The 21,661-nt window shown below is 47.8% G+C and overlaps 5 protein-coding genes across 5 annotated transcripts; 2 read left to right on the forward strand and 3 right to left on the reverse strand.

The window, feature by feature from the left end:
• Nucleotides 1–559: 559 nt before the first annotated feature.
• On the reverse strand, nt 560–2,441 carry H6S33_007208 (uncharacterized protein; the record flags this gene model as incomplete). Its single annotated transcript, XM_044838564.1, has 6 exons — nt 560–847; nt 911–1,135; nt 1,196–1,258; nt 1,310–1,859; nt 1,912–2,165; nt 2,196–2,441. The coding sequence occupies 6 exons, from the start codon at nt 2,439–2,441 to the stop codon at nt 560–562; spliced, it is 1,626 nt and encodes a 541-aa protein (XP_044689372.1).
• A 1,994-nt stretch (nt 2,442–4,435) lies between these two features.
• Nucleotides 4,436–5,265, forward strand: H6S33_007209 (uncharacterized protein; the record flags this gene model as incomplete). Its single annotated transcript, XM_044838566.1, has 4 exons — nt 4,436–4,573; nt 4,624–4,849; nt 4,957–5,051; nt 5,110–5,265. The coding sequence occupies 4 exons, from the start codon at nt 4,436–4,438 to the stop codon at nt 5,263–5,265; spliced, it is 615 nt and encodes a 204-aa protein (XP_044689373.1).
• Nucleotides 5,266–6,713: 1,448 nt separating this feature from the next.
• Nucleotides 6,714–7,515, reverse strand: H6S33_007210 (uncharacterized protein; the record flags this gene model as incomplete). Its single annotated transcript, XM_044838567.1, has 2 exons — nt 6,714–6,814; nt 6,906–7,515. 2 exons carry the CDS (start codon nt 7,513–7,515, stop codon nt 6,714–6,716), a joined length of 711 nt encoding a protein of 236 aa, XP_044689374.1.
• A 1,004-nt stretch (nt 7,516–8,519) lies between these two features.
• Nucleotides 8,520–10,068, forward strand: H6S33_007211 (uncharacterized protein; the record flags this gene model as incomplete). The annotated part of the gene is made up of 8 exons (XM_044838568.1): nt 8,520–8,557; nt 8,639–8,704; nt 8,759–8,773; nt 8,863–9,094; nt 9,153–9,166; nt 9,417–9,682; nt 9,744–9,778; nt 9,835–10,068. The coding sequence occupies 8 exons, from the start codon at nt 8,520–8,522 to the stop codon at nt 10,066–10,068; spliced, it is 900 nt and encodes a 299-aa protein (XP_044689375.1).
• A 1,578-nt stretch (nt 10,069–11,646) lies between these two features.
• Nucleotides 11,647–18,056, reverse strand: H6S33_007212 (uncharacterized protein; the record flags this gene model as incomplete). Its single annotated transcript, XM_044838569.1, has 11 exons — nt 11,647–15,355; nt 15,459–16,052; nt 16,109–16,133; nt 16,195–16,371; nt 16,423–16,548; nt 16,613–16,633; nt 16,694–16,798; nt 16,883–17,096; nt 17,143–17,440; nt 17,507–17,815; nt 17,872–18,056. 11 exons carry the CDS (start codon nt 18,054–18,056, stop codon nt 11,647–11,649), a joined length of 5,763 nt encoding a protein of 1,920 aa, XP_044689376.1.
• Between the last annotated feature and the right edge of the window lie 3,605 nt (nt 18,057–21,661).

Genomic DNA, 21,661 nt, shown 5'->3' on the forward strand with positions numbered 1-21,661 from the left:
GCGAGAATGAACCTGAGTACTTATACTCCGAAGGCTTCTATTCTCTGCTCCTAACTCCTTACTAAGTTCCGGTGATGCCTTTCCTCAGTCCGGAAACAATACCACCGCTACCCCGCTTTCCTCTAAGCGTCAGCAGGTGTTTCCGATACCCAAGGCAACCACCCTTAGTCAAAGCCTTTGTAACACCTGCAGCCTTGGTTGCCACACAACCGGGGCCTGCATGAATGAGCTGCCGCTCAGATGTAAGCTTAATCATTGCTGTAGAGCTTTCGCTTATTGTAGACTTCCCTAGCATAATCCCTGCCCCTTCGGCGGACATACAATGCTCAGAGGATACAGAGGATCACCGGGCAATCAGAGCTTCACTCTGGCCAGTCTTCTAGTTACTGGCGACGCATAGACTCGTCGGTCATTGCTCCCATGAATAGAGCCTCTTCCTAGCCCCCGGAATGTAGTTAATCTAACAGCTGGTAGCTAACCACACTGCCGGTACTTGCATATCACTGTACAACTGGCTTCTAACAATAACTCTCAGCATGTAACCGGGCCCTGTGTGTACTCATACACCAGACAGTTGAAATGGCTCCGTTATACTAGTCCCCTTCTGAAAACCCATATCGAAATCCATTTCAGATTCCGACCTGTGTTCTCGCACAAACGCTTGTCCACTGGTGTACTCCGCAGCAGCCGGCTTCCTTGCACGGTGCCGCATTCGCTTTCTCTGAGGTTGGGGTTCCGCTGGCTCCATATCGTCGTCACCGTCGTCATCGCGGGTACGCTTTCGGGAGAAGGAGGAGATGGATACACTACTGTTAGCATCCGAGCGACACCATTTCCAGAGATGACCCTTCCGGCCACATCGCACGCAGACGCCATCAGTCCTTCGCTGGTCCTAGACCGGTTTTGGGACTCCTTTGGTGGCTTCGTCATATTCGTGGAATACTGGCTTATTCCCCAACTTGTCCGTGCTGGTGTTCTTCTTTGCTCGTCCTTTTTCTTTCTCCTCACTTTGAGCCCTCCCTTTGATCTTAAACCCCTTATCCTTCTGCCGCGAGCTCCCATCATTATTCGACTCTTTTCCTTTCGACTCCGCCTTCGCCAACATATTCATTTGCTCCTGGTAAGACTCGTGAGCCTTGCCAGATCGTTTCAGTTGCTGGATATATACTCGGAATCGTCATCGGTTGAATCGAACCGTAAGTGGCGCTCCTGGATTTCGTTCGGTAGCACTTGGAGCAAAGGGCGCGGTAGGATGCCCCTTTCATCTGAGTATGCTGGTTCATTATCTCCATCCTCGTTAGGTAGTCACGATGTTGGCAGAGTACTTAAACTGCTGCATCTTCACTGCGTTCTCCATGGCTTCCTGAGTGCTTAGGAAGCGTTTCATGACCTCCTGACGGAACCGAGCCCAAGTGGCGTAGTCTGCCGCTACCGGGCCCAACATTTTGGTTTCGATGTATTCCATGAACCATTCCTTTGCCAACCCACTCGTATACGTTCCTGCGAACAGTACTTTGTTCCTATCCGTACGGAACTTTTTCGGCTTCTGTTCGAAATAGATTTCGCACTCCATGAGCCAATGCCGCAGGTTGTGTTTCCGGGTATTGTGAAACTCAAAGGGAATTTTAGCAAGCGAATCTACCATATCTTCATCCCCAGGTGGCGCCAGATTCCGGACACCGCCCTTATTCACTCTCCTGTTCTTCCTGCCGTGCGACCATTCACTATTGTCATCGTCATCGTCGTCGGAAGGTTCTGGGTCTCCTCCAAGGTTTCCCTTTGATGGATTCCGGGGAGGTTGCTTTCCGCCATTCCCTCCCACTGGGACAGCTCCTTCTGGTTGCTTCCTGCTCCTCCATCTGGGTCATCTGTCGGTTCCTTATTTCTTCCGACTGCTTGAGCTGTTCAAACAGCTCTCGTTGCTCCCTTGTCTCTTGCTCGCGTTCCTCCCTTATTTTCTTTAGCTGTCGTTCCGCCTCCTTCAGCTGGTTCTGGGTACCCTGATGGCTGCGTTCCAGAACCTGATGGTCCGCAGCTCGCGTAACTTCTTGTTCTTGTCGGACACTGGCGATAAGCTCAAAGAGCATTTCGAGGTGTTGTCTCGCTGCAATGGCTTCCTTTCGTGCCTTACTGTCTAGGGCCTGCTCACTTTCCCGTACTTGTTCCTGGAGTTGTTATAGCCCTTGCCACATTACTTGTCCTCCAGAATTAAGATACCTCATCTGTGCAGCATGGAGATCCAAAAACCCCTGTAGTTGCCTCGTAAACTGGCCTTGAGTAGGGCGTTTACTCGTTCGCCTAGTTTGTGTAGAGGGTCCTCCCTGGAGTAGGGGGTTTCGGCTTCCTGCCCTTTCACCGTCTGACGTTATCATACGTTCGTCCGTGGCCTCGGAGGTTTCAGCCACGGTTTCTAGAAAATATCCTCCTGGGGTAGCTATCATAATGGGGGATATGTGATGATAGTTTCTCATTTTAAGGTGACTTCGTTACTCCAAGTGAACTTGTGAGTAACAATATACTGTGAGGGGTGCGTACCAGACCAGAAGAGTACACTACGCAGAGCTCAGAGTTCGGCTAGCAGCGACAAAGGTAGAAGTCTCCAAGGTCTCTTCAGTCAACGTCGAGTAGAATTCTCCTTGGTCCGATACGGGCCCCGCGAGCTACATTATCAACAAAGATTCACTAGAGTTAGCGGTTGGTAATCGACCGTCTTCGACGTAATAGTTCAGGTAGAGTGCGAAGTCACGATAGAGTAAAGTATTTCCAAAAGTATAGTCAAATAAAGTTGTAACTCGCGTATCAACGATTTATATTGTTAAGACTCTGATTTCGCCGATGATGGTTTGGCTAGTCAGTGAATGACACAGTATTTATATCCCTCGCTTATGTCTCGAGGACCCAGTCTACTAATAATACAGAATACACTCGGGGCCTACCCGAGACCCTGAAAAACAACCAAGAACATTTAAGTCCTAAGTCCGTAACCCAAACTCCTAAGTCCGCTAAAAACCCCTCAACCTATTCACCCATTCTCATGCACGTTTCCCATCGATGTTTCCCCAACATCGAGTCATCTGGTGGGTAAATGTCAGTGTCGGCTACTCGTAGGTACTGGGCGGCAAGACTACCTACTCAAGACTCTTCCCGTATCACTTTCCCATATAGCAGAGTCTTCTCATGCCTACAGGTACCGCCAACAGGTACTCGGTCGGCTGATAGCTTGCGCCGATCCGCTCCGAGTAATCCGATCTTCATATCCGATTGCACCCAACTGTCCCTCATATATCCACCGGTCCTAAAGCAGTCCATTCCGGCGGTTTGATGCTCCGGGGGTTATTATTGGGGTCCAAAATATGTTTTTTAACTAGGAAAACCGCAACTCCACGTTTGGTAGCATATTGAGCGTACCGCACCTCGTGGGTACGAACCAGAGTTGATAGTGGTGTTCCTATTAGTATTAGAGGGTATTGGGGTTATCTACTATCCTTTCTCTCACTCTCGTAAATGCTTGGCATGCCCATAACAGTTATCAAACAGGTGAGTGCCCCCAAAGGGATTAAGAGTGCCCCCAAAGGGATTACGAGTGCTCTGGAAGCATAATTGAGAACGATAGGTCATGTAACGGAGCCATTTCAACTGTCTGATGTATGAGTACACACAGGGCCCGGTTACATGCTGAGAGTTATTGTTAGAAGCCAGTTGCACAGTGATATGCAAGTACCGGCAGTGTGGTTAGCTACCAGCTGTTAGAGTAACTACATTCTGGGCACTAAAAAGGGGATCTATTCATGGGAGCAATGACTGACGAGTCTATGCCTTGCCAGTGACTAGAAGGCCGGCCAGAGTGAAGCTCTGATTGCCCGGTGATCCTCTGTATCCTCTGAGCATTGCAGGACCGCCAATAGTGGCAGGGACTATGCCCGGGAAGTCTACAATAAGCGAAAGCTCTACAGCAATGATTAAGCTTACGCCTGAGCGGCAGCTCATTCATGCAGGCCCCGGTTGTGTGGCAACCAAGGCTGCAGGTGTTACAAAGGCTTTGACTAAGGGTGGTTGCCTTGGGTATCGGAAACACCTGCTGACGCTTAGAGGAAAGCGGGGTAGCGGTGGTATTGTTTCCGGTCCGAGGAAAGGCTTCACGGGAACTTAGTAAGGGGTTAGGAGCAGAGAATAGAGGCCTTCGGAGTATAAGTACTCAGGCTCATTCTCGCCCTTCAGTCCCGTTCTCTCGAGTCTTCATCAGAAAGAAAAGTCAAGTTCTTATCGGTAGCAGAGCCCTTGAAGATTATTGAGTTCTAGCGATAGTATCTTTGAATAACCTGCAACCTGATTGTCTATCTTGCATGGCCGTCTCTATTCTATCCTATTCTATTTCTCTTAGAAGAGACCCCCGTTACAGGTCAGAAGTCTGCACTCCTGTGTCCGTTCCCACTTGATGCACGAGGTGAAAGGGCGCCTGGCGGACTCTACGATATACGGGCTTGGAAATCTTGTGGGGCCTGAGGCAAGGGCGGCTCAAGTCGAATACCTTTTGAAGAATGATCGTTTCTTGAGCCCCCAAGAACATTACGAGGTATGACGGATGCCCAGAGAGCACTCGAGATAGCCGTTGACAGATTCTAGACCTACCGACTGCATTTCCTGGTTCCGGAAATTATCGATATATTGTATTTTAAATACTTCGATGGGGTAAGAATGCGAGGGGTTAGGGATCCCGAATTTCTAGAGCGGATAACCCCTACCCTTATTTGCCTGCTATCGACGGCAATCTGGCACGGCGTTCGGGCGTGGTCAACAGGGAGTTACTTGAAGCCTGATAATTTTCAGTCGCAGAATGAGAGTGTTGTGAGTAAGTATGGCCCCATGCCTTCATTGATATGGCGAGTGCCTTGGGAGCAATGGCGGATGCTCCTAGGGCTATACGGGATTGCTGAGCTGACATCCAAACTCGAGTAGAAATGTTCAACAGGATGAGCAACACTTGGAAGGGGAGAAGTAAACAGAACCAGGAGGCCACCTTGGAGGTAATCAAAGATAACCTTCGAGAAAAGGTATGATACTTCCAGATGCCGGTAATGCGAGTGGTATTCTAAATGCTAACCCTAATAGATACGAGATAAAAAGGGGGTAACTATTGAGGTGATACCGGAGGAGGGTTTTAGCGAGGACGATGAAGCGCTGGCTGCAGATCTTGCCGCATTCCGAGATGCTCAGAGAACACCCACGAGTGCTCCAGCAGGTCGGGTTGGTTCCAACAGCACCTAGGATGAAGTCATTGAAGCCCAAATTCGCGGCATTGACACCGAAGAGGAGAGGGAGGAGGAAGAGGAGCCGGAATTACCTGTAGCGGGGTATTATGAAAGGGGGGGGGAGCAGGATTTGTAGAACAATCGCGAGTGCTAAGGAAGATAGTGGGGGATTTGTTCTTTTCCGTATATTGTATTAGGGTTAGGTAGGGTGTTAAATAGCATGTTGTTTTAGTATTAGGCGGAGGATCACGGTGTTGAATACACCAATTCTAAAAGTGCAGTCGCGAGTGTTCTGGAGGCAGTAGAACTCATCGTGCGAGTGATGTTTTGGTAATCTCATGGGGGAATTGTGAATACCAGAGGCCGGTATGGTGGAGAGATATATGCCTGGAGAGAATGGGGCGCCGACATATAGGAATCGATACTTCGGACGTGAGCCAGGTTTCAAAGCACCTTATCCGGCTATGTCAGCAGGGGTCAGGGCAATCACTCTATCCCCAGGGCCTGCTGGAGCAGTCGGGAGTGCTCCAGGAGCAGTCAGGATATAGCAACGAGCAACTGGCATTCTCTGGCGACTGGACTGACGTCCGGGTTGCAGCGAGTGCTAGGATTTGGTGTCGGGGCGCGTTGGGCGGACTAGTATGTACTGGGGTGGACAACCGTACATCAGAACTCGCCAGGAGTGCTTGCCGTATCTCCGGAGAGGTGGTTTACCTACAGAGTGCCCTGAGCGCCCTAAGTGCCCTGAGCACCCTAAGTGCCCTGAGCGTCCTAAGTGCCCTGAGCGCCCTAAGTGCCCCGGGCATCTGGTGAAGGCTGCAGGTTTGCTGATGGTATTGACAGCTGTAGCAACCATTGCGTTGTGAGGTCTTTGAATAATTTGGCTTGACTGACTGAGTTTGTAGACTCCATTAACTTGATTGCACATATGGTAGTTGTCGGGCGATGACAGTGACATTATCGTACAGATGCCATTCTGAAAGGTATTGTTGTGGGTTTCAGAAAGCTTGTCGACTGACAGGAGTGAATTACTTATTTGTGGTACCAGTAGAGCTTCAACTGTAATATGTATTGCAGGAAGCTTAAGAATTATCTCGCCTGCACCAATGGCAGGTATTTTGGATCCATAACCAAGCCCAACATCAAAGTGCTTGCTCAACCCATGGAGCATACCAGGAATGAAGCATTTTGTATATTTGGCAAAATGATGAGTTGCACCAGAGTCCAGAATCCAGTCAGAGGTTTTGTATGTAGATATGTTGTTTATAGTTGCCATTAATGCTTGTACAACTGTTGGAATTGATGCTTGGCCATCGTTATGTTGGTATTCTGTATCGTCTTCGTTGTTCAGTTGATTGAATGTGTTTTTCTTGGCTTTTTTGCGCTCTTTCCTATGGATCAATGCTCTTTTTCTGAAGGAACAGATTGAGATCCCATGGCCTCTCTCTGTACAATAGTAGCATTTTATTGTGCAGGTTTGAGATCTGTTTCCATTGTTGAATCGTCGATGACCGCCGCGTCCTCGTTGATGGTGATGATGGTTTTGTTTCTTGAAGTTGGGTTTACTGTTACCGTCGGCGACAAGTGCGTTCATCATTGTCATTATACTGCTGGAGTTTGATGTAGCTCCCACTTGAGATAAGCGGTTGGTATAACCAACTGACCAATTCTTTAGTGTATCAAGAACATAGTCAATTGTAAGTTCTACACCTTGTGTCTTGTGTGTAATGAGATCCACAACACTATCATAGTGTGGAGGTAAAGTGCTGAGAATTTTATCGATAAGATCGTCATCGGTAATGGGCCGTTCGGTGTTCAACAGCTGTTTACAGAGGCTCAGTAGCTTGGAGATGTAGGAGGTATGAATGTCATTGTTTTCTGGTTTGAGAGTATTGAATTGTCTCTTCAGTGTGACATGTCCGATACCTGTGTTGGCACTATTCGTCTCTGTCAACGGTTCCAACCATATCTCCATTGGGTTCGTCATTTGGCTGATATAGTGCTTAACTCCATTTGTGCAAGAGCTACTTAGCATAGCAGCAGCAATGCCAGACCGTTTTCGATAATCCGACATCGCCGCGGCGCGTCCAGCACAAGGTAATTCTTCACTTCCCAAGGTTATATTCAAAGCATCCTCTGCTTGTAACATCAGCTTTATGGCTGCACACCATTCATGATAGTTTGTAGTGGTCAATTTAGGAGTGCTTCCATATATACTCCTAAATATGGAGCCTTCTGGCTGGTTGAGGAGGGAACTCGTGGTCATCTTCAACGTTAGTCTGCGTTGACAGGTACCGTTGTAGTGACGTAATGTAAGCTGTCGTAGCGAGGAGAAATAAAGAATGAGGTAAGTAGAAAGTCAGAGCTATCCGCGCTCATAACCTGTTGAAAATAAATAGTAGTGAAGAATAATAAATAATAATAAATGCGGAAGACTGTGACTTTCTTAATTGACTTGCCTAACTATAATTCAGGGGGCATTTCAAGACTATATTTATACAACAATATTGTGCCTAGAACAGTCCATATATGACTTCATATTGACATATATACTAATACTCATATGAGTATTAAGACTTTGCTCCTGGGCTCGGAACACAATTCCAACAACTACACCCCGCCAAGGCGCGAGTGATGGCCTGTGATGCATCCGACCTACCCCACCTCGCAACCTTTCTCTTTTTCTCACCTCACAAATAACACATCTAAATACCGACTCCACGCGCAAACGAATCCACCGCATTCTCGAAGATCCCGGTGGTTACATGGTCACACATTCTCACTCGACTGCGGAGCCCGAATATCACTCGAAACATGTGGATGTCCCGCATACGGTTTTTCGTATTTACGAGGAGGGGCGGTGGGAAGCGCCGGATAACTCTTTTTTGGTGATTGTGGGTATACTGAGAGAGTCTCTAGTATAGGCTCCTGGGGGAGAGCAGGGTAGGATGCACGCAACTGGGATTTTCGATCACCCCGGGTGTGCGGATGCTGGCGAGGGGATACAGGTGGTAGGTCAGACTTTAAAGTGCTGTATTACTCCCCGCCGAAAGCAGGATATGATAGAGGTGACACAAACCTCCGGAAGATTTGAAAATGGACAGCTAGTAGCCGTCTTGATCCACCGGGGGTGAGCGGCGTTGATGTTTATGTCAGAGTGGGAGGCGAAGAATATTAAATATGGATGAGGATGGATTGTGCTAGGTGCTGCTGCACTTAAGGCTATAGGAGGGTTGGGATATACTCCTACGCACAGACAGGGTGTTTAAAATGCGGTCCATCGGACCTGTACTCCCGATCTCGGAAAGGTAAACAATTGCCATTGGTGCTAGATGACGCTGGAGAGCTAGAAGACGATTGGGGACGTTGCCATCTACTGATACAAAAAGAGGAAATTTCTCCTTACAAGGATATCAATATTCTAAATTGAGTCGAGTCGGAAGATATGGTAATAGGTACATATACACAGTACCTTCGCTAATTGCGCTAACCCCGTCACGAGGCTTTAGCCAGAAACTATCAAGGTACATATTGTCGCGCAGACTCCACCGGTCTGTGTAGTCCCCAAAACCTACATATTATGCATATACCAGGCGCTGCTGACCTAAGCTAGCTGTAGATATCTCCATTCCCAGCGAGTCAGTCAAAACACCGCTCCAATGCCACCGGAAGAGCGAGTGCAATCCCTCTTACGCAATCAATCGATCACAGCTGCCAATGCAGTGCTCTATCGTGCACCTACCAGCTTATCCTCCGCCGTAAAATCTCTCTTGGCACCTCCGGATCCCACCCCGCACATTTTCCGGGTGAATACCTCGAGAGCATGTATTTTTCTATTGCTAGAAGTAAGAAGTTTACCTCTCGATTGCTAGCTATGTGTATTAACCCCTCGCCATATTGCAGAAGCAGACTGACAGGTCTCGATCGTAACCTACCCCTCGGCGCATCGCAAATACGGACTGACTGGCCTCTCTCCTGCGCGGTCAAAAAGGGCAGGCGCAAAAGATTAGGCTATGACCTTCTTAAGCTCTCTGTGGAATACACGACCTTGGGTTTTTGTTCATGTACCTCTCTCTCTTGCTCCCTCCCTTTTGAGGCTCGACGAAACCAAAACCCACCCCCGCGCGCCTTATCCTATCAAGATCCACGCTCATTGCCCTTCCACAGGCATGCTGTTAATACACAGGGAACAATCCAACCGCCTTTCTTCTCTTCCCGTTCTGCGAATCTCTCCGCGAGAGAGCACGGCGTTCGGAAAGACCCGTGTCATAGAATATCACTCGGTTCCGAGGTCACGCCATGCATCATAATCTATCACTCGATACATTTACCACTATCATTGTGGGGGGTGATGGGATCCACGTTTGGGTGTCAGGGGCTCGTGAGTATGAGGTGGACGATATTCAATCAGCGTGATGTGTGGCTCTTAATCGGTACGAGTATGGCTAATAGCTCACTTTTGCATTAACGAAGTCATTTCCCACCCTCCAATAGTTATCATCGATATTGGCAGCATACTTACCACCAAGGTGAACAAGGTGAAGTTCCTTTCCTTCTTTCTCATCAGACCTAATACACAATCCAGAGCCACAAAGAGCAACCAGACCTGTGCTCTAGATTCATCTCCACCGCCACTCCCATGCATGCCCGCAGCGGATGCGGGGGAGCGGCCGCGGTCGAGCATCTCCGCCGCCCTCTCAAGTCCACACCGGTTATCAGGCTGCTTGGGCGGGGATGCGATAAAAGCACCTTCATGATCAGCGTTTCTGAACCTGCGAATGCTCGAGGTTTATCCAGCGATCTGAAGTTGGGACTTTGATCTCCCTACATCCTCGATCTTCCCTAGCTCGCGCTTCGGACCTCCCACCGGCGTACATCTACACCCACATGACAAGCTTCAGCGCCACCCATAGCTACCCAACGCAATTCAAAGTCTAACCTCCCATGGAAGGCAAACCAGTGCATATTATAGAGCCTGGAGATCTAACAGGTGGAAAATGCTGAGCGCGTCGATATCTCTGCTAGTAATTCCACTACGAATCCGAGATGAGGAGAGCGGCTGAGTAGCTGGTACCGGGGTCCGAGGATGACCATAAAGCTGAGAGGGAGATGAATGGCAAGGTTAGGGGAATTCCTTGAGTGGCGATAATTCTAGGCGTCGGCTTGGGTGTCAGCTTCACTTACGGAGGTGCAAAGGAGACGCGGTATGAGTAGCGCGGAAATGGAACCGGGGGTGAGGTTTGGCCCCGCATTGATTTGGCGCGGATTTTACCGCTGCGGGGGGAGGGGTGCATGGAAGTGTTACGGCTCATTCACGAAGACAGTTCACTCGCGAAGTTTTGTGGGTGAACCAGTTCAGTCAGGAAGTATTGGTTATTACGGAGAAAATATTTGTATCCTCGTGAGCTGATTTTAAAATCGAATATATCCCCACCCCCTAAAGACCGTGATGTAATTCTATGTGGGATCAGTTACAGCGTACTCCTCCGGTGCCTGGGTGTTTCCTTTTGCCGCGTAGGCAATCACGGTCGAACCTTCTTCCTTATCAGTTTACCGCTGATTTCGTGAGTTGACCGAAATTTTCCTGACTGAGCTGAAACATTCCGATATATATCTCTCTTCCTGGATCAACTAGTTCACTCACCAAACTTCGTGGATAAACTGGCTTCGTGGATGAGCCGTAACAGAACTAGCTGCGAGGTGGCTGCATTTTATTGTTGAACGTGCTGTGTTTAGTGGCATAGATACTGCTTCACGGTGTAAGTATAGTTTGAGAACAGGTGGACAGGATAAATAGCGGCACCTGATTGCACACAGTGAAATCCACTGCAACCATACTCTGAAAAGGAGTCGGGGGCGGCGGTCGCGTAGTTCAAACCTCCAGGCTTCAGCGAAAGGGTAGTTGGGTTGCCGGGGGTGTGCGCTCCTCCGGCAGGTGGATGTGTAGGAGCAGTACCTTTGGGCCACCGCCCGCAGAAGTACGTTGAACGCTTGGCTTCAGAGTGGGGATCTTACTAGTGAGAACTCATGGATGGGGAAGACATCGCTCGCAATTCTATATTTTCGGATGATCGGGGGTGCCCGGGAACACAGATTTATACTTTTCGGAGGACGAGGGTGCACGTGCTTTGGGGAACTTCAAGATAAAAGACATTTCATTGCATACACACCGCACAAAGTTCAAATTCGTAAGAAAAACAGAAAAACCTAGCATATTCAAAAACAGATATAGTGGAAATAGATAATCTCGAGGCATTATGTGAAAAACAACAAAATAGATAAGAAATTGTCTGTCCCAAAGCCACAACAAAACGATTTTTCCCACATAAAAGCATACTCACAAGAAAGCATACTAACAAGAAAGCCTGAACCGAAAACATATCGCCGCCTGACCAGTTCATGCCTCCTCCACAACCATATGTGGCCTCAACAGAGCCATAATCTCCTCGTATCCTCCTTCTTTCGCAACGTCAGACGCGGTTTTCCCTTCCTTGTTCGATAGTGTAACGTCAATTCCCTCCTGTTTCAACAACAGCTCAACGGCCGCTGTATGCCCTTCCGTAGCCGCGCGTATTAGGACCGTGTTCCCAAGTTTATTTGGGAAGTTGATATCATGCCCGCCTCTTTCTAATAGAAACTCAATCATACTGGTATGTCCACCGTAGGCAGCACACATGAGAATTCCATCGCCGTCAGCATCCATTTCTTGCAATTTATCGGTTTTCTCGTAGCGCTCTAGAAGTAGCTTAACAATTTCGATATGGCCATATTGACTAGCATACAACAGCGGTGTTGAACCGTGATTGTTGGTACATTTAACGTCTATCCTCGCGTCCTCTAGTAGAACCTTGACTGCATCGATAGAACCGTGCAGACAGGCATAATGAAGGGCAGTACGGCCGCTGTGATCTCCGTCATCTGGATTAATCTTCGTAGGCTCTTGGGTCACGATATTGACATCTATCCCATGTGAGAGGAGCGCTCGTATGCACTCTACATGATTCTTTACAGCGGCGATATGTAGAGCTCTAAGGCATATATCCTTTATTCCGATATTTGCGTCGATACCGTCCTCTCTCAGCAATCGTTTCACAACCTCAGTGTGCCCGTTAATCACAGCCCGTATCAACGCTGTCTGACCGAGCTTGTTTTGGTGATTAATATCGTGTCCCCTCCTCTCCAAGACAAGTTCGACGATTCGCAGTTTGCCCGATGACGCAGCGAGTAGGAGATGGGTGTCATCGTCGCCGTCCATTTCCTGCAGTCTATCGGTTTTGTCGTAGCGCTCCAGAAGCAGCTTGAAAATCTCGGTATAGCCTTTTTCACTAGCACTCAACAGTGGTGTTGTACCGTGATTGTTGCGAGGCTTAACGTCTATCCTCGCGTCCTCTAGTAGAACCTTGACTGCATCGATAGAACCGGACTCACAGGCATAATGAAGGGCAGTACGGTCGCTGTCATTTGCATGATTTGTATCCTTCCTCGGATCATGGGCCACCATATTGACATCTGCACTAGCTAAAAGGAGCTCTCGTAAGGACTCTGTCTGCATAAATTGAGCGGCGATATGGAGAGCTGTGCGACCGTCTTCTACCGCGGAATCAATATTTGCCCCATGAGACAGTAAAGATTTCATTATCTCCGTCCTACCCTTCCACGCGGCGATGTGGAGGGGAGTCCATGAGTCTTTGGTTACTGCCTTGACGTCTGCCCCATGAGCTATGAGTTCCCGTGCTGACTCCATGCTGTTTTTTTGAATCGCGATATGTAGAGGAGTGAAACCTGTATCGCTTGCGCGATCGATGTCTGCTCCATGCGATAGGAGTTCTCTTACTGAATCTACATGGTTAAATTCAGCGGCCAGATACAGAGCAGTGCAACCGTCTGCTATCGCGGAATTAACATCTGCCCCATGAGACAGTAAAGACTTGACCATCTCCGTCCTACCCTTCCACGCGGCGGCGTGGAGGGGAGCCCATGAGTCTTTAGTTAATGCATTGACATCTGCCCCATGAGCTATGAGTTCCCGTGCTGACTCCATGCTGTTTTCTGAAATCGCGATATGTAGAGGGGTGTGACCTGTATCGCTTGCGCGATCGATGTCTGCTCCATGCGATAGGAGTTCTCTTACTGAATCTACATGGTTAAATTCAGCGGCCAGATACAGAGCAGTGGAACCGTTGTTTATCGCGGAATTGACATCTGCCCCATGAGACAGTAAAGACTTGATTATCTCTGTCTTACCACTCCACGCCGCTTTATGGAGGGGAGTCCTTAAATCTTTAGTTGTCGCCTTGACGTCTGCCCCATGAGCTATGAGTTCCCGTGCTGACTCCATGCTGTTTTTTTGAATCGCGATATGTAGAGGAGTGAAACCTGTATCGCTTGCGTGATCGATGTCTGCTCCATGCGATAGGAGTTCTCTTACTGAATCTACATGGTTAAATTCAGCGGCCAGATACAGAGCAGTGCAACCGTCTGCTATCGCGGAATTAACATCTGCCCCATGAGACAGTAAAGACTTGACCATCTCCGTCCTACCCTTCCACGCGGCGGCGTGGAGGGGAGCCCATGAGTCTTTAGTTAATGCATTGACATCTGCCCCATGAGACAGGAGCAGCTTCAGCGCTTCCAATGAACCAGACTCCACAGCATTATATAGGGCAGTCCACTCGCTCACTCCTCGACGCTCAATATCTATATTTTTGCCTTTCAACAACAACTCGACTAGCCATGCTTTATTGCCCTCCGCTGCTTTTATGAATAGGTTATCTAATCCCATGCCGCAATTTGCATCAATCCTTTCATGTTCAATGAGAAGCTCTAGTATGTTTCGATGTTCAAGCCGAGCAGCAGTGATAAGAGGTGTTTCGCTCCGCGAATTTGTGCAGTTCGGGTCGATGTCCTTATGCTGCAAAAGGGCCTGTACGGCTAGTTCATTTCCCTCACCAACAGCTAGAGATAGTGCCGTGTCCCCCGCCTTAGACTTGTGGTTGATATTCAGTAGTGGGTCACGGAGGATGTACTCTAAAACTGTATTATGCCCCTCCGCTGTAGCATGGTGAATCGCGGTAAGGCCATTCTTGTCTGCTAGGTTGATATCACAGTAAGTTGACATCTGCGTGAGGGTAGTACCGGCGTCACCACCGCCCATCTGGGGAACAACGGACTGTCTCTTTATACGCAGTAGAAAGCTAACAGTTTCCGCCCTATTGTATTTAACTGCCAGTATGAGTGGCGTAAGGCCCACTTCATCCCTGACGTTTAAATCAACATTTGTTTGGTCAACCAATTTCATAAGGAGGTCGAGGTCGCCTTTTTCAGCGAGATAATGTAACGGTGTGCGTCCGGCAGAGTTTGTAGAGGTAGGTGTAAAGGTATGCAGGTTTCTCTCAACGACATCGAATAGTCTGTAATAACAAGCTGCCCAGACCAGAGTAATAGCTTCCCCTGTAGGAGCCTTGAGAGTAGGAATAAGCATCCCTATGTTGTGTGCCCAGAACTCGTAATGGGGAGATAAGGGGTTGAGAAAACTGGACCAGGAAGGTACCCGGTTGGTGCCACGAAGGTGTGTGCCCCAATTCCGCATTGAGTAAGTGAACAAATCTTGACGGAAGGAAGTTAAAGAGCTGGGGTCTGGACGCTCGGATGACGGGCACGTAAGAATTGAGAAGCAACGATCGAGGATCCACTCTTGGCCTCCTTTAACATAGTCCTTGGGCCCTTCGTCCAGATACTGTCTAACGGTGGCATGAGAAAAGCGTAGAATGCCCGTCTCGGGATCGTATACTATGAGTCCACAACACACGTGGAGGACATTGTCAATCTTTCGTTTCATGATTTCCTCAGATGGGTCTGCAGCTAACGAAAGATTGTCTTTTGCTTGAACAATCGTTTTTGGGGAAAAGTCATCTATCGCGTAGTATAGCCATTTGATCACTTTTAGAGCAGACACTTGGTCTGTAGTGCTTTGCTGTCCGATCCTCCTGAATATTTCGTCATACATAGTACTCAGGCCTTGCGGAAACACTGCCAGAGTATTCGTTACACCCTCTATTGTTGTCTCGCGGGCTAATGCCTGCATCCTAAGATGAATCGAAAGGAACCTGTATCCGTTAGAACAGGAAACGTGAAACTCTAATTGGTGACTGATTGATAATTCGGTTGTATGCAGCCCGGAGGCTATAACTATAATTGGGGCATACATACATTCCATCAACATTTTCCTGCAGCGCTTTCAGGATCTCCCCTTCGCGGCTCTTCATTTCGTCCACCATGCTTTTCTTGGCAGGATCCTTGTATAGCGCATCAAGTTCACTTTTGATATAGCGTTGAATGTCTTTGAGGTTATCTTGGGGCTCGATGAGATAGTCCTCATAATCGTTCATGTAAGCAATGATGTCTCCTTCGTTACGGCCCGTGACAAATATTCGAATTCCTCTCCCCCCCTTTTCAATCGCTTCTAGGGCATAAAAAAGATCCTTCCGGGTGCTTTGGTGACATTCGTCCAGGGCATCGATTACCACCCACACGCCACTGAGCTGTCGAGAGAGCTCAATGATAAGATCCGTACTCTCCTTGACAGTTAATATATCAGTAGACTCCCGTTCCTTTTGCTCCTTTAGTTCCACCAGCGCGCGTGGTAGTCCATCAAGCGAGTATGCAAGACAAACCTGTCTCAAAAGAGCTCGGAGGATGGAACTAGGGCTAGATCTTTCCTCATCATGTATACTACAGTAGAAGTATGCCACGCATGCATCAGTGGAGAGCGTATTCTTCTTCAGCAACTCAATTGCAAAGGATCTATCGATTGTCTTAGTATGAAAGATGAAATAAATCGGGAGACATTCATTGCTCACGCAAGGATTGTTTTTCCAGTACCAGCTTGAAGAAAATCAGCTTATCAGCAAAACCACTACGTACAGCACCTGAAAGACTCTCTTACCACCGCCTCTAAGCCATAGGACAGAGGATGAAGACTTGGAAGAAATCCAGTCACCAAACTTAGGGTTTTCCGTCAGCCATTGACATGTGTCAGCCGCCCGTCGGTGACAATGCTCCGAGTGAATCTTCCCAAACTGGGTTGTAGACACCCAGTCTAAAGTGGTAGTTATGATTTGCTCTTCTTAGGTTAGATTGTTAAATAGTAAGGTAGAATTGCGTACAGACGTACTGTCAACAAATTGGCGAAGCCGCTTAATGCTTTCATGGCAAGAATTTAAGGTCGTCTCCACCATCCTCAATTGTCCCCTGACATCCTTTAGCTGCCGCTCAAGCTCTACGCGTGATTTATTCTGTTCTAACAATCCCATCTGGTGTTAGGGCCTAGAAGACGCGAACGTAAGGAAGCATGGGCAGTATACTTAATCGCTCCATAGTGGCGGCTTGAGCAGGGTATTAGTATATGACACTACGGACTCCCAGGTGTACCAGAGAGTTCAAACCTTCTTTTTCAATTATTTCCGCCCGCTTTCTGGTTTCTTCCTCCGAATCACGTATTTTTTGCAATAAGTCCGCAAGTGTTGAAGAGAGACTTTGCATGATTTGCACTATTCAGCAGAGGTTGAAATCATTTCATTAGTTTCGCATTAGTACCGGAAATTTGTTTTCCACTTGTATCAGAGAATTCTTACCACCCGTGTTCTTTTCTAGATGCTTCTTTGCGCACAAAAGATACTCCAAAATCGAAACGTATTGCTTGATCAAGCAGTCCTGGATGTCGGTTATTGATCCTTGTTCAAGATCTATGTATAACTGCTCATAAATTGCCCCACAGCATATGACCCACGAAAGATAGCCCAGACTACTCAAGATCCTTGCAAGATCCTCGGTATACGCAACTCCTTCCTGTCGATTATCAGCGGAGTTTACTACAATCTCAATAAATACTAACATCCAAGAGAAACCTAAACCCAGCCCAAACTAATGCTACCACATCTGGATTATGCTGCAAAGCGATGTCGCCTATTGGTGCATACTTCTTGAGCTGACCAAAAATCTTGTCGGCAATGAACACATCATCGCCCTTTGCATTTTTAAAACTAAATCTTTTCTCATCAACGGCTTTCCGCAAATCCTCCACTTTGTCGATTAAATTCCTAACTGGTGCCTCTGTATTGTCTCCGTCATCGTCTAACTCCACATCGGGATTTTTTTTCAAGATCGCTATAGCTTCGCCCCATAACCAAGATCTACGCCACATAAGAGATATCAGTATCGCCCAACCTCACACTTTAGTAGATCCGATGAGCCATTACCGCTTGATGTTATCAGCGATTACATCGTCTGACGTTGTCGTATTTTTAGATGCGTGGTTACGTGTTGCTGGAGAGAGTCCTGCGTGTCGGTGTGGGGCTTCGCTCTCTGCTGATGTGATTAAAATCGGTGCTGCTAAAGGTCTAGGCGGTGGCTCAAATTGTGGTTCTGTAAAGGTTATTGTTGGTGGCATTAGGTGCATCTGGATAAAAGTGTTGTTGCCATAGCCGCTTACTGGGTCCGTTATAGGATATGAGAATGTAGGTAAGGCCGGGGGAGATGGAAACTCGGGGGGATCGATCGTTTGAGGACTTTTCAATAGAAGTTAGAAAACTTTCGCTTGAGGCTTATCATCTTCAGAACTTACCTGGTAGCATCGCCAGACTGAACGAACCGTAGGGTGCTGCGTTCATCGGGCGGTATGTCCGGCTCCCGCGAGGCCACCGGTATCTGATCTGCCTGCGGCACCACATCTTGTGGGGGTGGAGAACCCTTTTTCTTTCTCAAGCCTTTCTTTGAAGTGCGGCGCAACTTTGATAGAGCAGAGCCCATGGTGGTAGGATTGGTGATAATGAGGACAACCAAGCAAGTGTTGATGTTAAGAATGCAGACAAAATGCCAAAATCACAGTATCGAGATAAATTGTAAGATTGTGGTGGTATGCTGTTAATCATATAGCACTCAGTTGCACTCCGCGTTTTTCGCCTAAGTTCGAGATTCTAATAATGGTCCAATTGAAGATACTGATCGGTGATCCATTACTGGGCGCTAATCTGCATGGTTGGACTCCTCGCCACTGTCCCCTTGTCATCCTATGCAGTCACATTCCAAATTCGGCTAAAACATCTCACAGCGGAATACACAAAACTCACCTTTCAAGGAAGGTGCCGGTCAGCCGAGAGTACGTGCGCAGGCGGTGGCACCAAGGTTGATTCGTCTACTACCTAATCCTGGTTATGTCTGTAACTGATTGATCTATTCCTGATGATCAATTTCCCAATTGGGTAATTATTTAATCATTTTACCGCTAGTAATTTGCAAAGGTTAACCTCTTGGCGCTCTCTAACGAGAACCTTCCGCTAAACCCGGACAATGACTTTCCAAAATAGGCAATTATGAGCGCGGCATTGGTTGGGTCTCCCACCAAAAAGCCAACTTTTAGAAAATTAATAGCTCCACAACAACAAAAGATACAATTAATCCAGCACTGTCATGTTGTAGAGAAGAAGTAGACCTATCGAACAAAATAGAGAAAAATTAATTAGAGTGTGGTTAGGGAACGTCATTAGCGGTTAAACTTAACCCCCGAAATCACTCCGGTTCATAGCGTCCCCTATGTAAATCACGAAAGAAAAGCTGAAGAGGAATGCAAAGTAAGCCACAAAAGAAAGATTTGAAGGCAGCAAGGTCAAGGAGATATATACTTGCTGTGACCTGTCTTTGAGCTATCAGCCATTAGTCCTCGAATTACCGCAACCAAGACGATATTTTGCCAATACTCTCGCCGGCGTGGAGCAGAGTGGACCGTCACGATGGTATTCTGAATAAAAAAGGGTATTTTCCGCTCTGACCTCCATTTGGTCCCTCAGTCGCGATTTGTCCTGCCGATCATCAGACATCTCAATGGGTACACCCGGGTATCAAAAGAATCTGTAATCAACCCGACCCGACCTCAGAATATTTGTACCTGACCCGGCCCAGCCTATGGGTGTTTTACTCGGGTAAATCTGCCTCCTATATAGGTATAAATCCGGAGGTATACTATTCCTTTCCTGTAATTTCGGAGATATTTGATAATTACCATAGTGGGTATTTGAAATATATTATCTTTTTTTACTGATAAAGTCCCTTTTTCTCACCAATGAAATAGCTGGGTATACTCGGGTCAGAATATAAGTCATACCTGGCCCGACCCGTTGAAAAAGAGTCCATACTCAACCCATACCCGCGGGGTGCTACCCGGGTCAAGCTCGGGTTTTTTTTTTTTATATTAGTGTTTCATTTATTTATGGGTACAAGAATATGGCATGGAGCCTACGCTACGGCTTGAACAACACCCTTCCCCTACCTAACCACTGAAAGAAAGTGAACAAAGGAAAGATATAAACACGAAGCAATAACTGAAAAGAAACCCTGACATTCCCTCCGAAGAAAATCAAACTTAGAAATTCGGTCGTCCCGTTCTTTGGGTTATATATTTTCATACCAGCTAAGCAATATTTATCTCAGGATATAAGAAAAGAGAGGAGAATCAATTTGGTTCTAGTGGTTGTGGTGTTTTTGCGGGCCTTTCCAGTGTGCGGCTGTTTATGTTATAGAAGGATCGGAGCTTGATGAGATCGAGGTGAGGGCAGAGTCGGATGAGAGATCGTATGGTAGAGATTTGGGGAGACCATCTGGGGGGGGGAACCATGTCCTGGTGGCTCTGATGTATGAGGAGAGGGCTGCTAGAGAGATGGCAGTTGACCAGAGGTCATCTATTGATATAGCGAACGGTATATGGGTAGCTCTATAGGGGGCACCTTCAGGGCAGCGGAGTATGCCGTGCTCAAGCTCTTCATCTTTGAGGAGGCACCTGGAGAAGGTGGGGGGGAGATCTGGATACATTCATGAGGCGTGAGCGGCGAGGTAGCTTTTGTGAGCGCGCATCTGGCATATGCGGCCAGCGGTGAAGCGATCTAAGGAGAGGTGGAGGTGGGGTCGAGTATTGATCTCGAAGATATAGTAGTCTGGGAGGGGGCTGTTTCACCAGAACTGGAGGGTATCTTTCTTAATAGAGAGCCATAAGCCTGGGTGGATGGTGTTGGTATCCTCGCTGGATGTAAGGGAGTTGGTGAGGAGGGAGTTGCAGAGGTCATCGATGGGGAGGGGGCCTACTCCTGTTTTGTTGGAGTTCCAATTGATGGGTGAGTTGGGTTTTCTGTGCAGGATGTGTTGGTGGGAGGGTTTCCTGTAGCTGGAAAAGGTGTAGAAGGTTTCCGGACTGCATGTAGTGATAGGATTGTAGGCTGGTGATGTAACTTGAATACAGGTGGCAAATCGTAAGTGGAGGGATGAATGTATAGGTCGAGAGGTGGAAAGGATACCTCAGCCTGTAGTACTGTGAGTGGTGTGGATCTGAAGTAGTTCATCACTGATCTGAGTACGGTGTGCCAGGTGGTTTCGATGCGTTTAAGGGTTCGTGACGTAGGTATGAGGACTGATGCACCGTAGGTGAGCAATGGGAGTATGGCGGTGACTGCTAGTCTTCGGCAGTTGAGTGGTGTGAGGCCCTTGTCTGCTCAGGTGAACCCTCGTATAATTGCGAAGGAGGCTCGGGCAGAGGAGCATCTCTTGGAGAATTGGTTGAAGCTGTTGAGGTTGTCGGAAAGCTGGAGTCCCAGCCATCTGATTGATGGTGATAGGGAGGTGTGAGAGGGTGTCTCTATCTGTGGTGGTATGCCAGTGGATGAGGTCTGTTTTGGGGAGTAAGAAGTTGATGTTTCGAGAAAAGCCTGTAGTTGTTACTTGTAGGTAGGCATCTTCGAGTGGGGTGATGTTTTGCATGTAGGATGGGGATGCCACTGTGAAGGTAAAATCGTCTACGTAGGAGAGCATTATGCCTAGGCATGGGCCGATTTGGAGAGGGGCAACATAGATGCAGAAAAGGAATGGGGAGATAGGGGAGCCCTGAGGGACGCCTACTTCAACCGGTAAGAACGCCTTAGGGGATCCTGGGAAGAGGGAGGTTCATTTGCAGTCAAAGAGGAAGGAGAGGACCCTTTGGACCATATATAGGGGGGTATTTTGTTGCGGAGGGTGTCCGCTAGGATGGATGGGACGAGCTAGTCGAAGTCACCTTTGACGTACAGGAAGAGGGAGGAGACTTTCAGTCCTGCTCTTTGGAAGAGTTTGGTTTCGTAAATAAGGGTGGTAGCAGCATCTGCGGTTGAGAGGCCTTTGATAGATCCACATTGACAGGGGTGTATGAGGCATCAGGTTGAGGTGAAGATATGCAATCGGTAGGCCATTATTCGTTCGAGAATCTTTGGAACTATTTCAAGAAGAACTATGATGCGATATGGGGTGGGGGAGTTGTTGTCAGGTTTTTTGGGTTTTGATAGGACTACCCGAATGCACTTTTCAGTCCTACGGGTTGGTAACCACTGCGAAGGAGG

Source organism: Morchella sextelata (assembly GCF_020137385.1).
Source record: "Morchella sextelata strain SCLS chromosome Unknown scls_22, whole genome shotgun sequence".
Taxonomy (NCBI): Eukaryota; Fungi; Ascomycota; class Pezizomycetes; order Pezizales; family Morchellaceae; genus Morchella; species Morchella sextelata.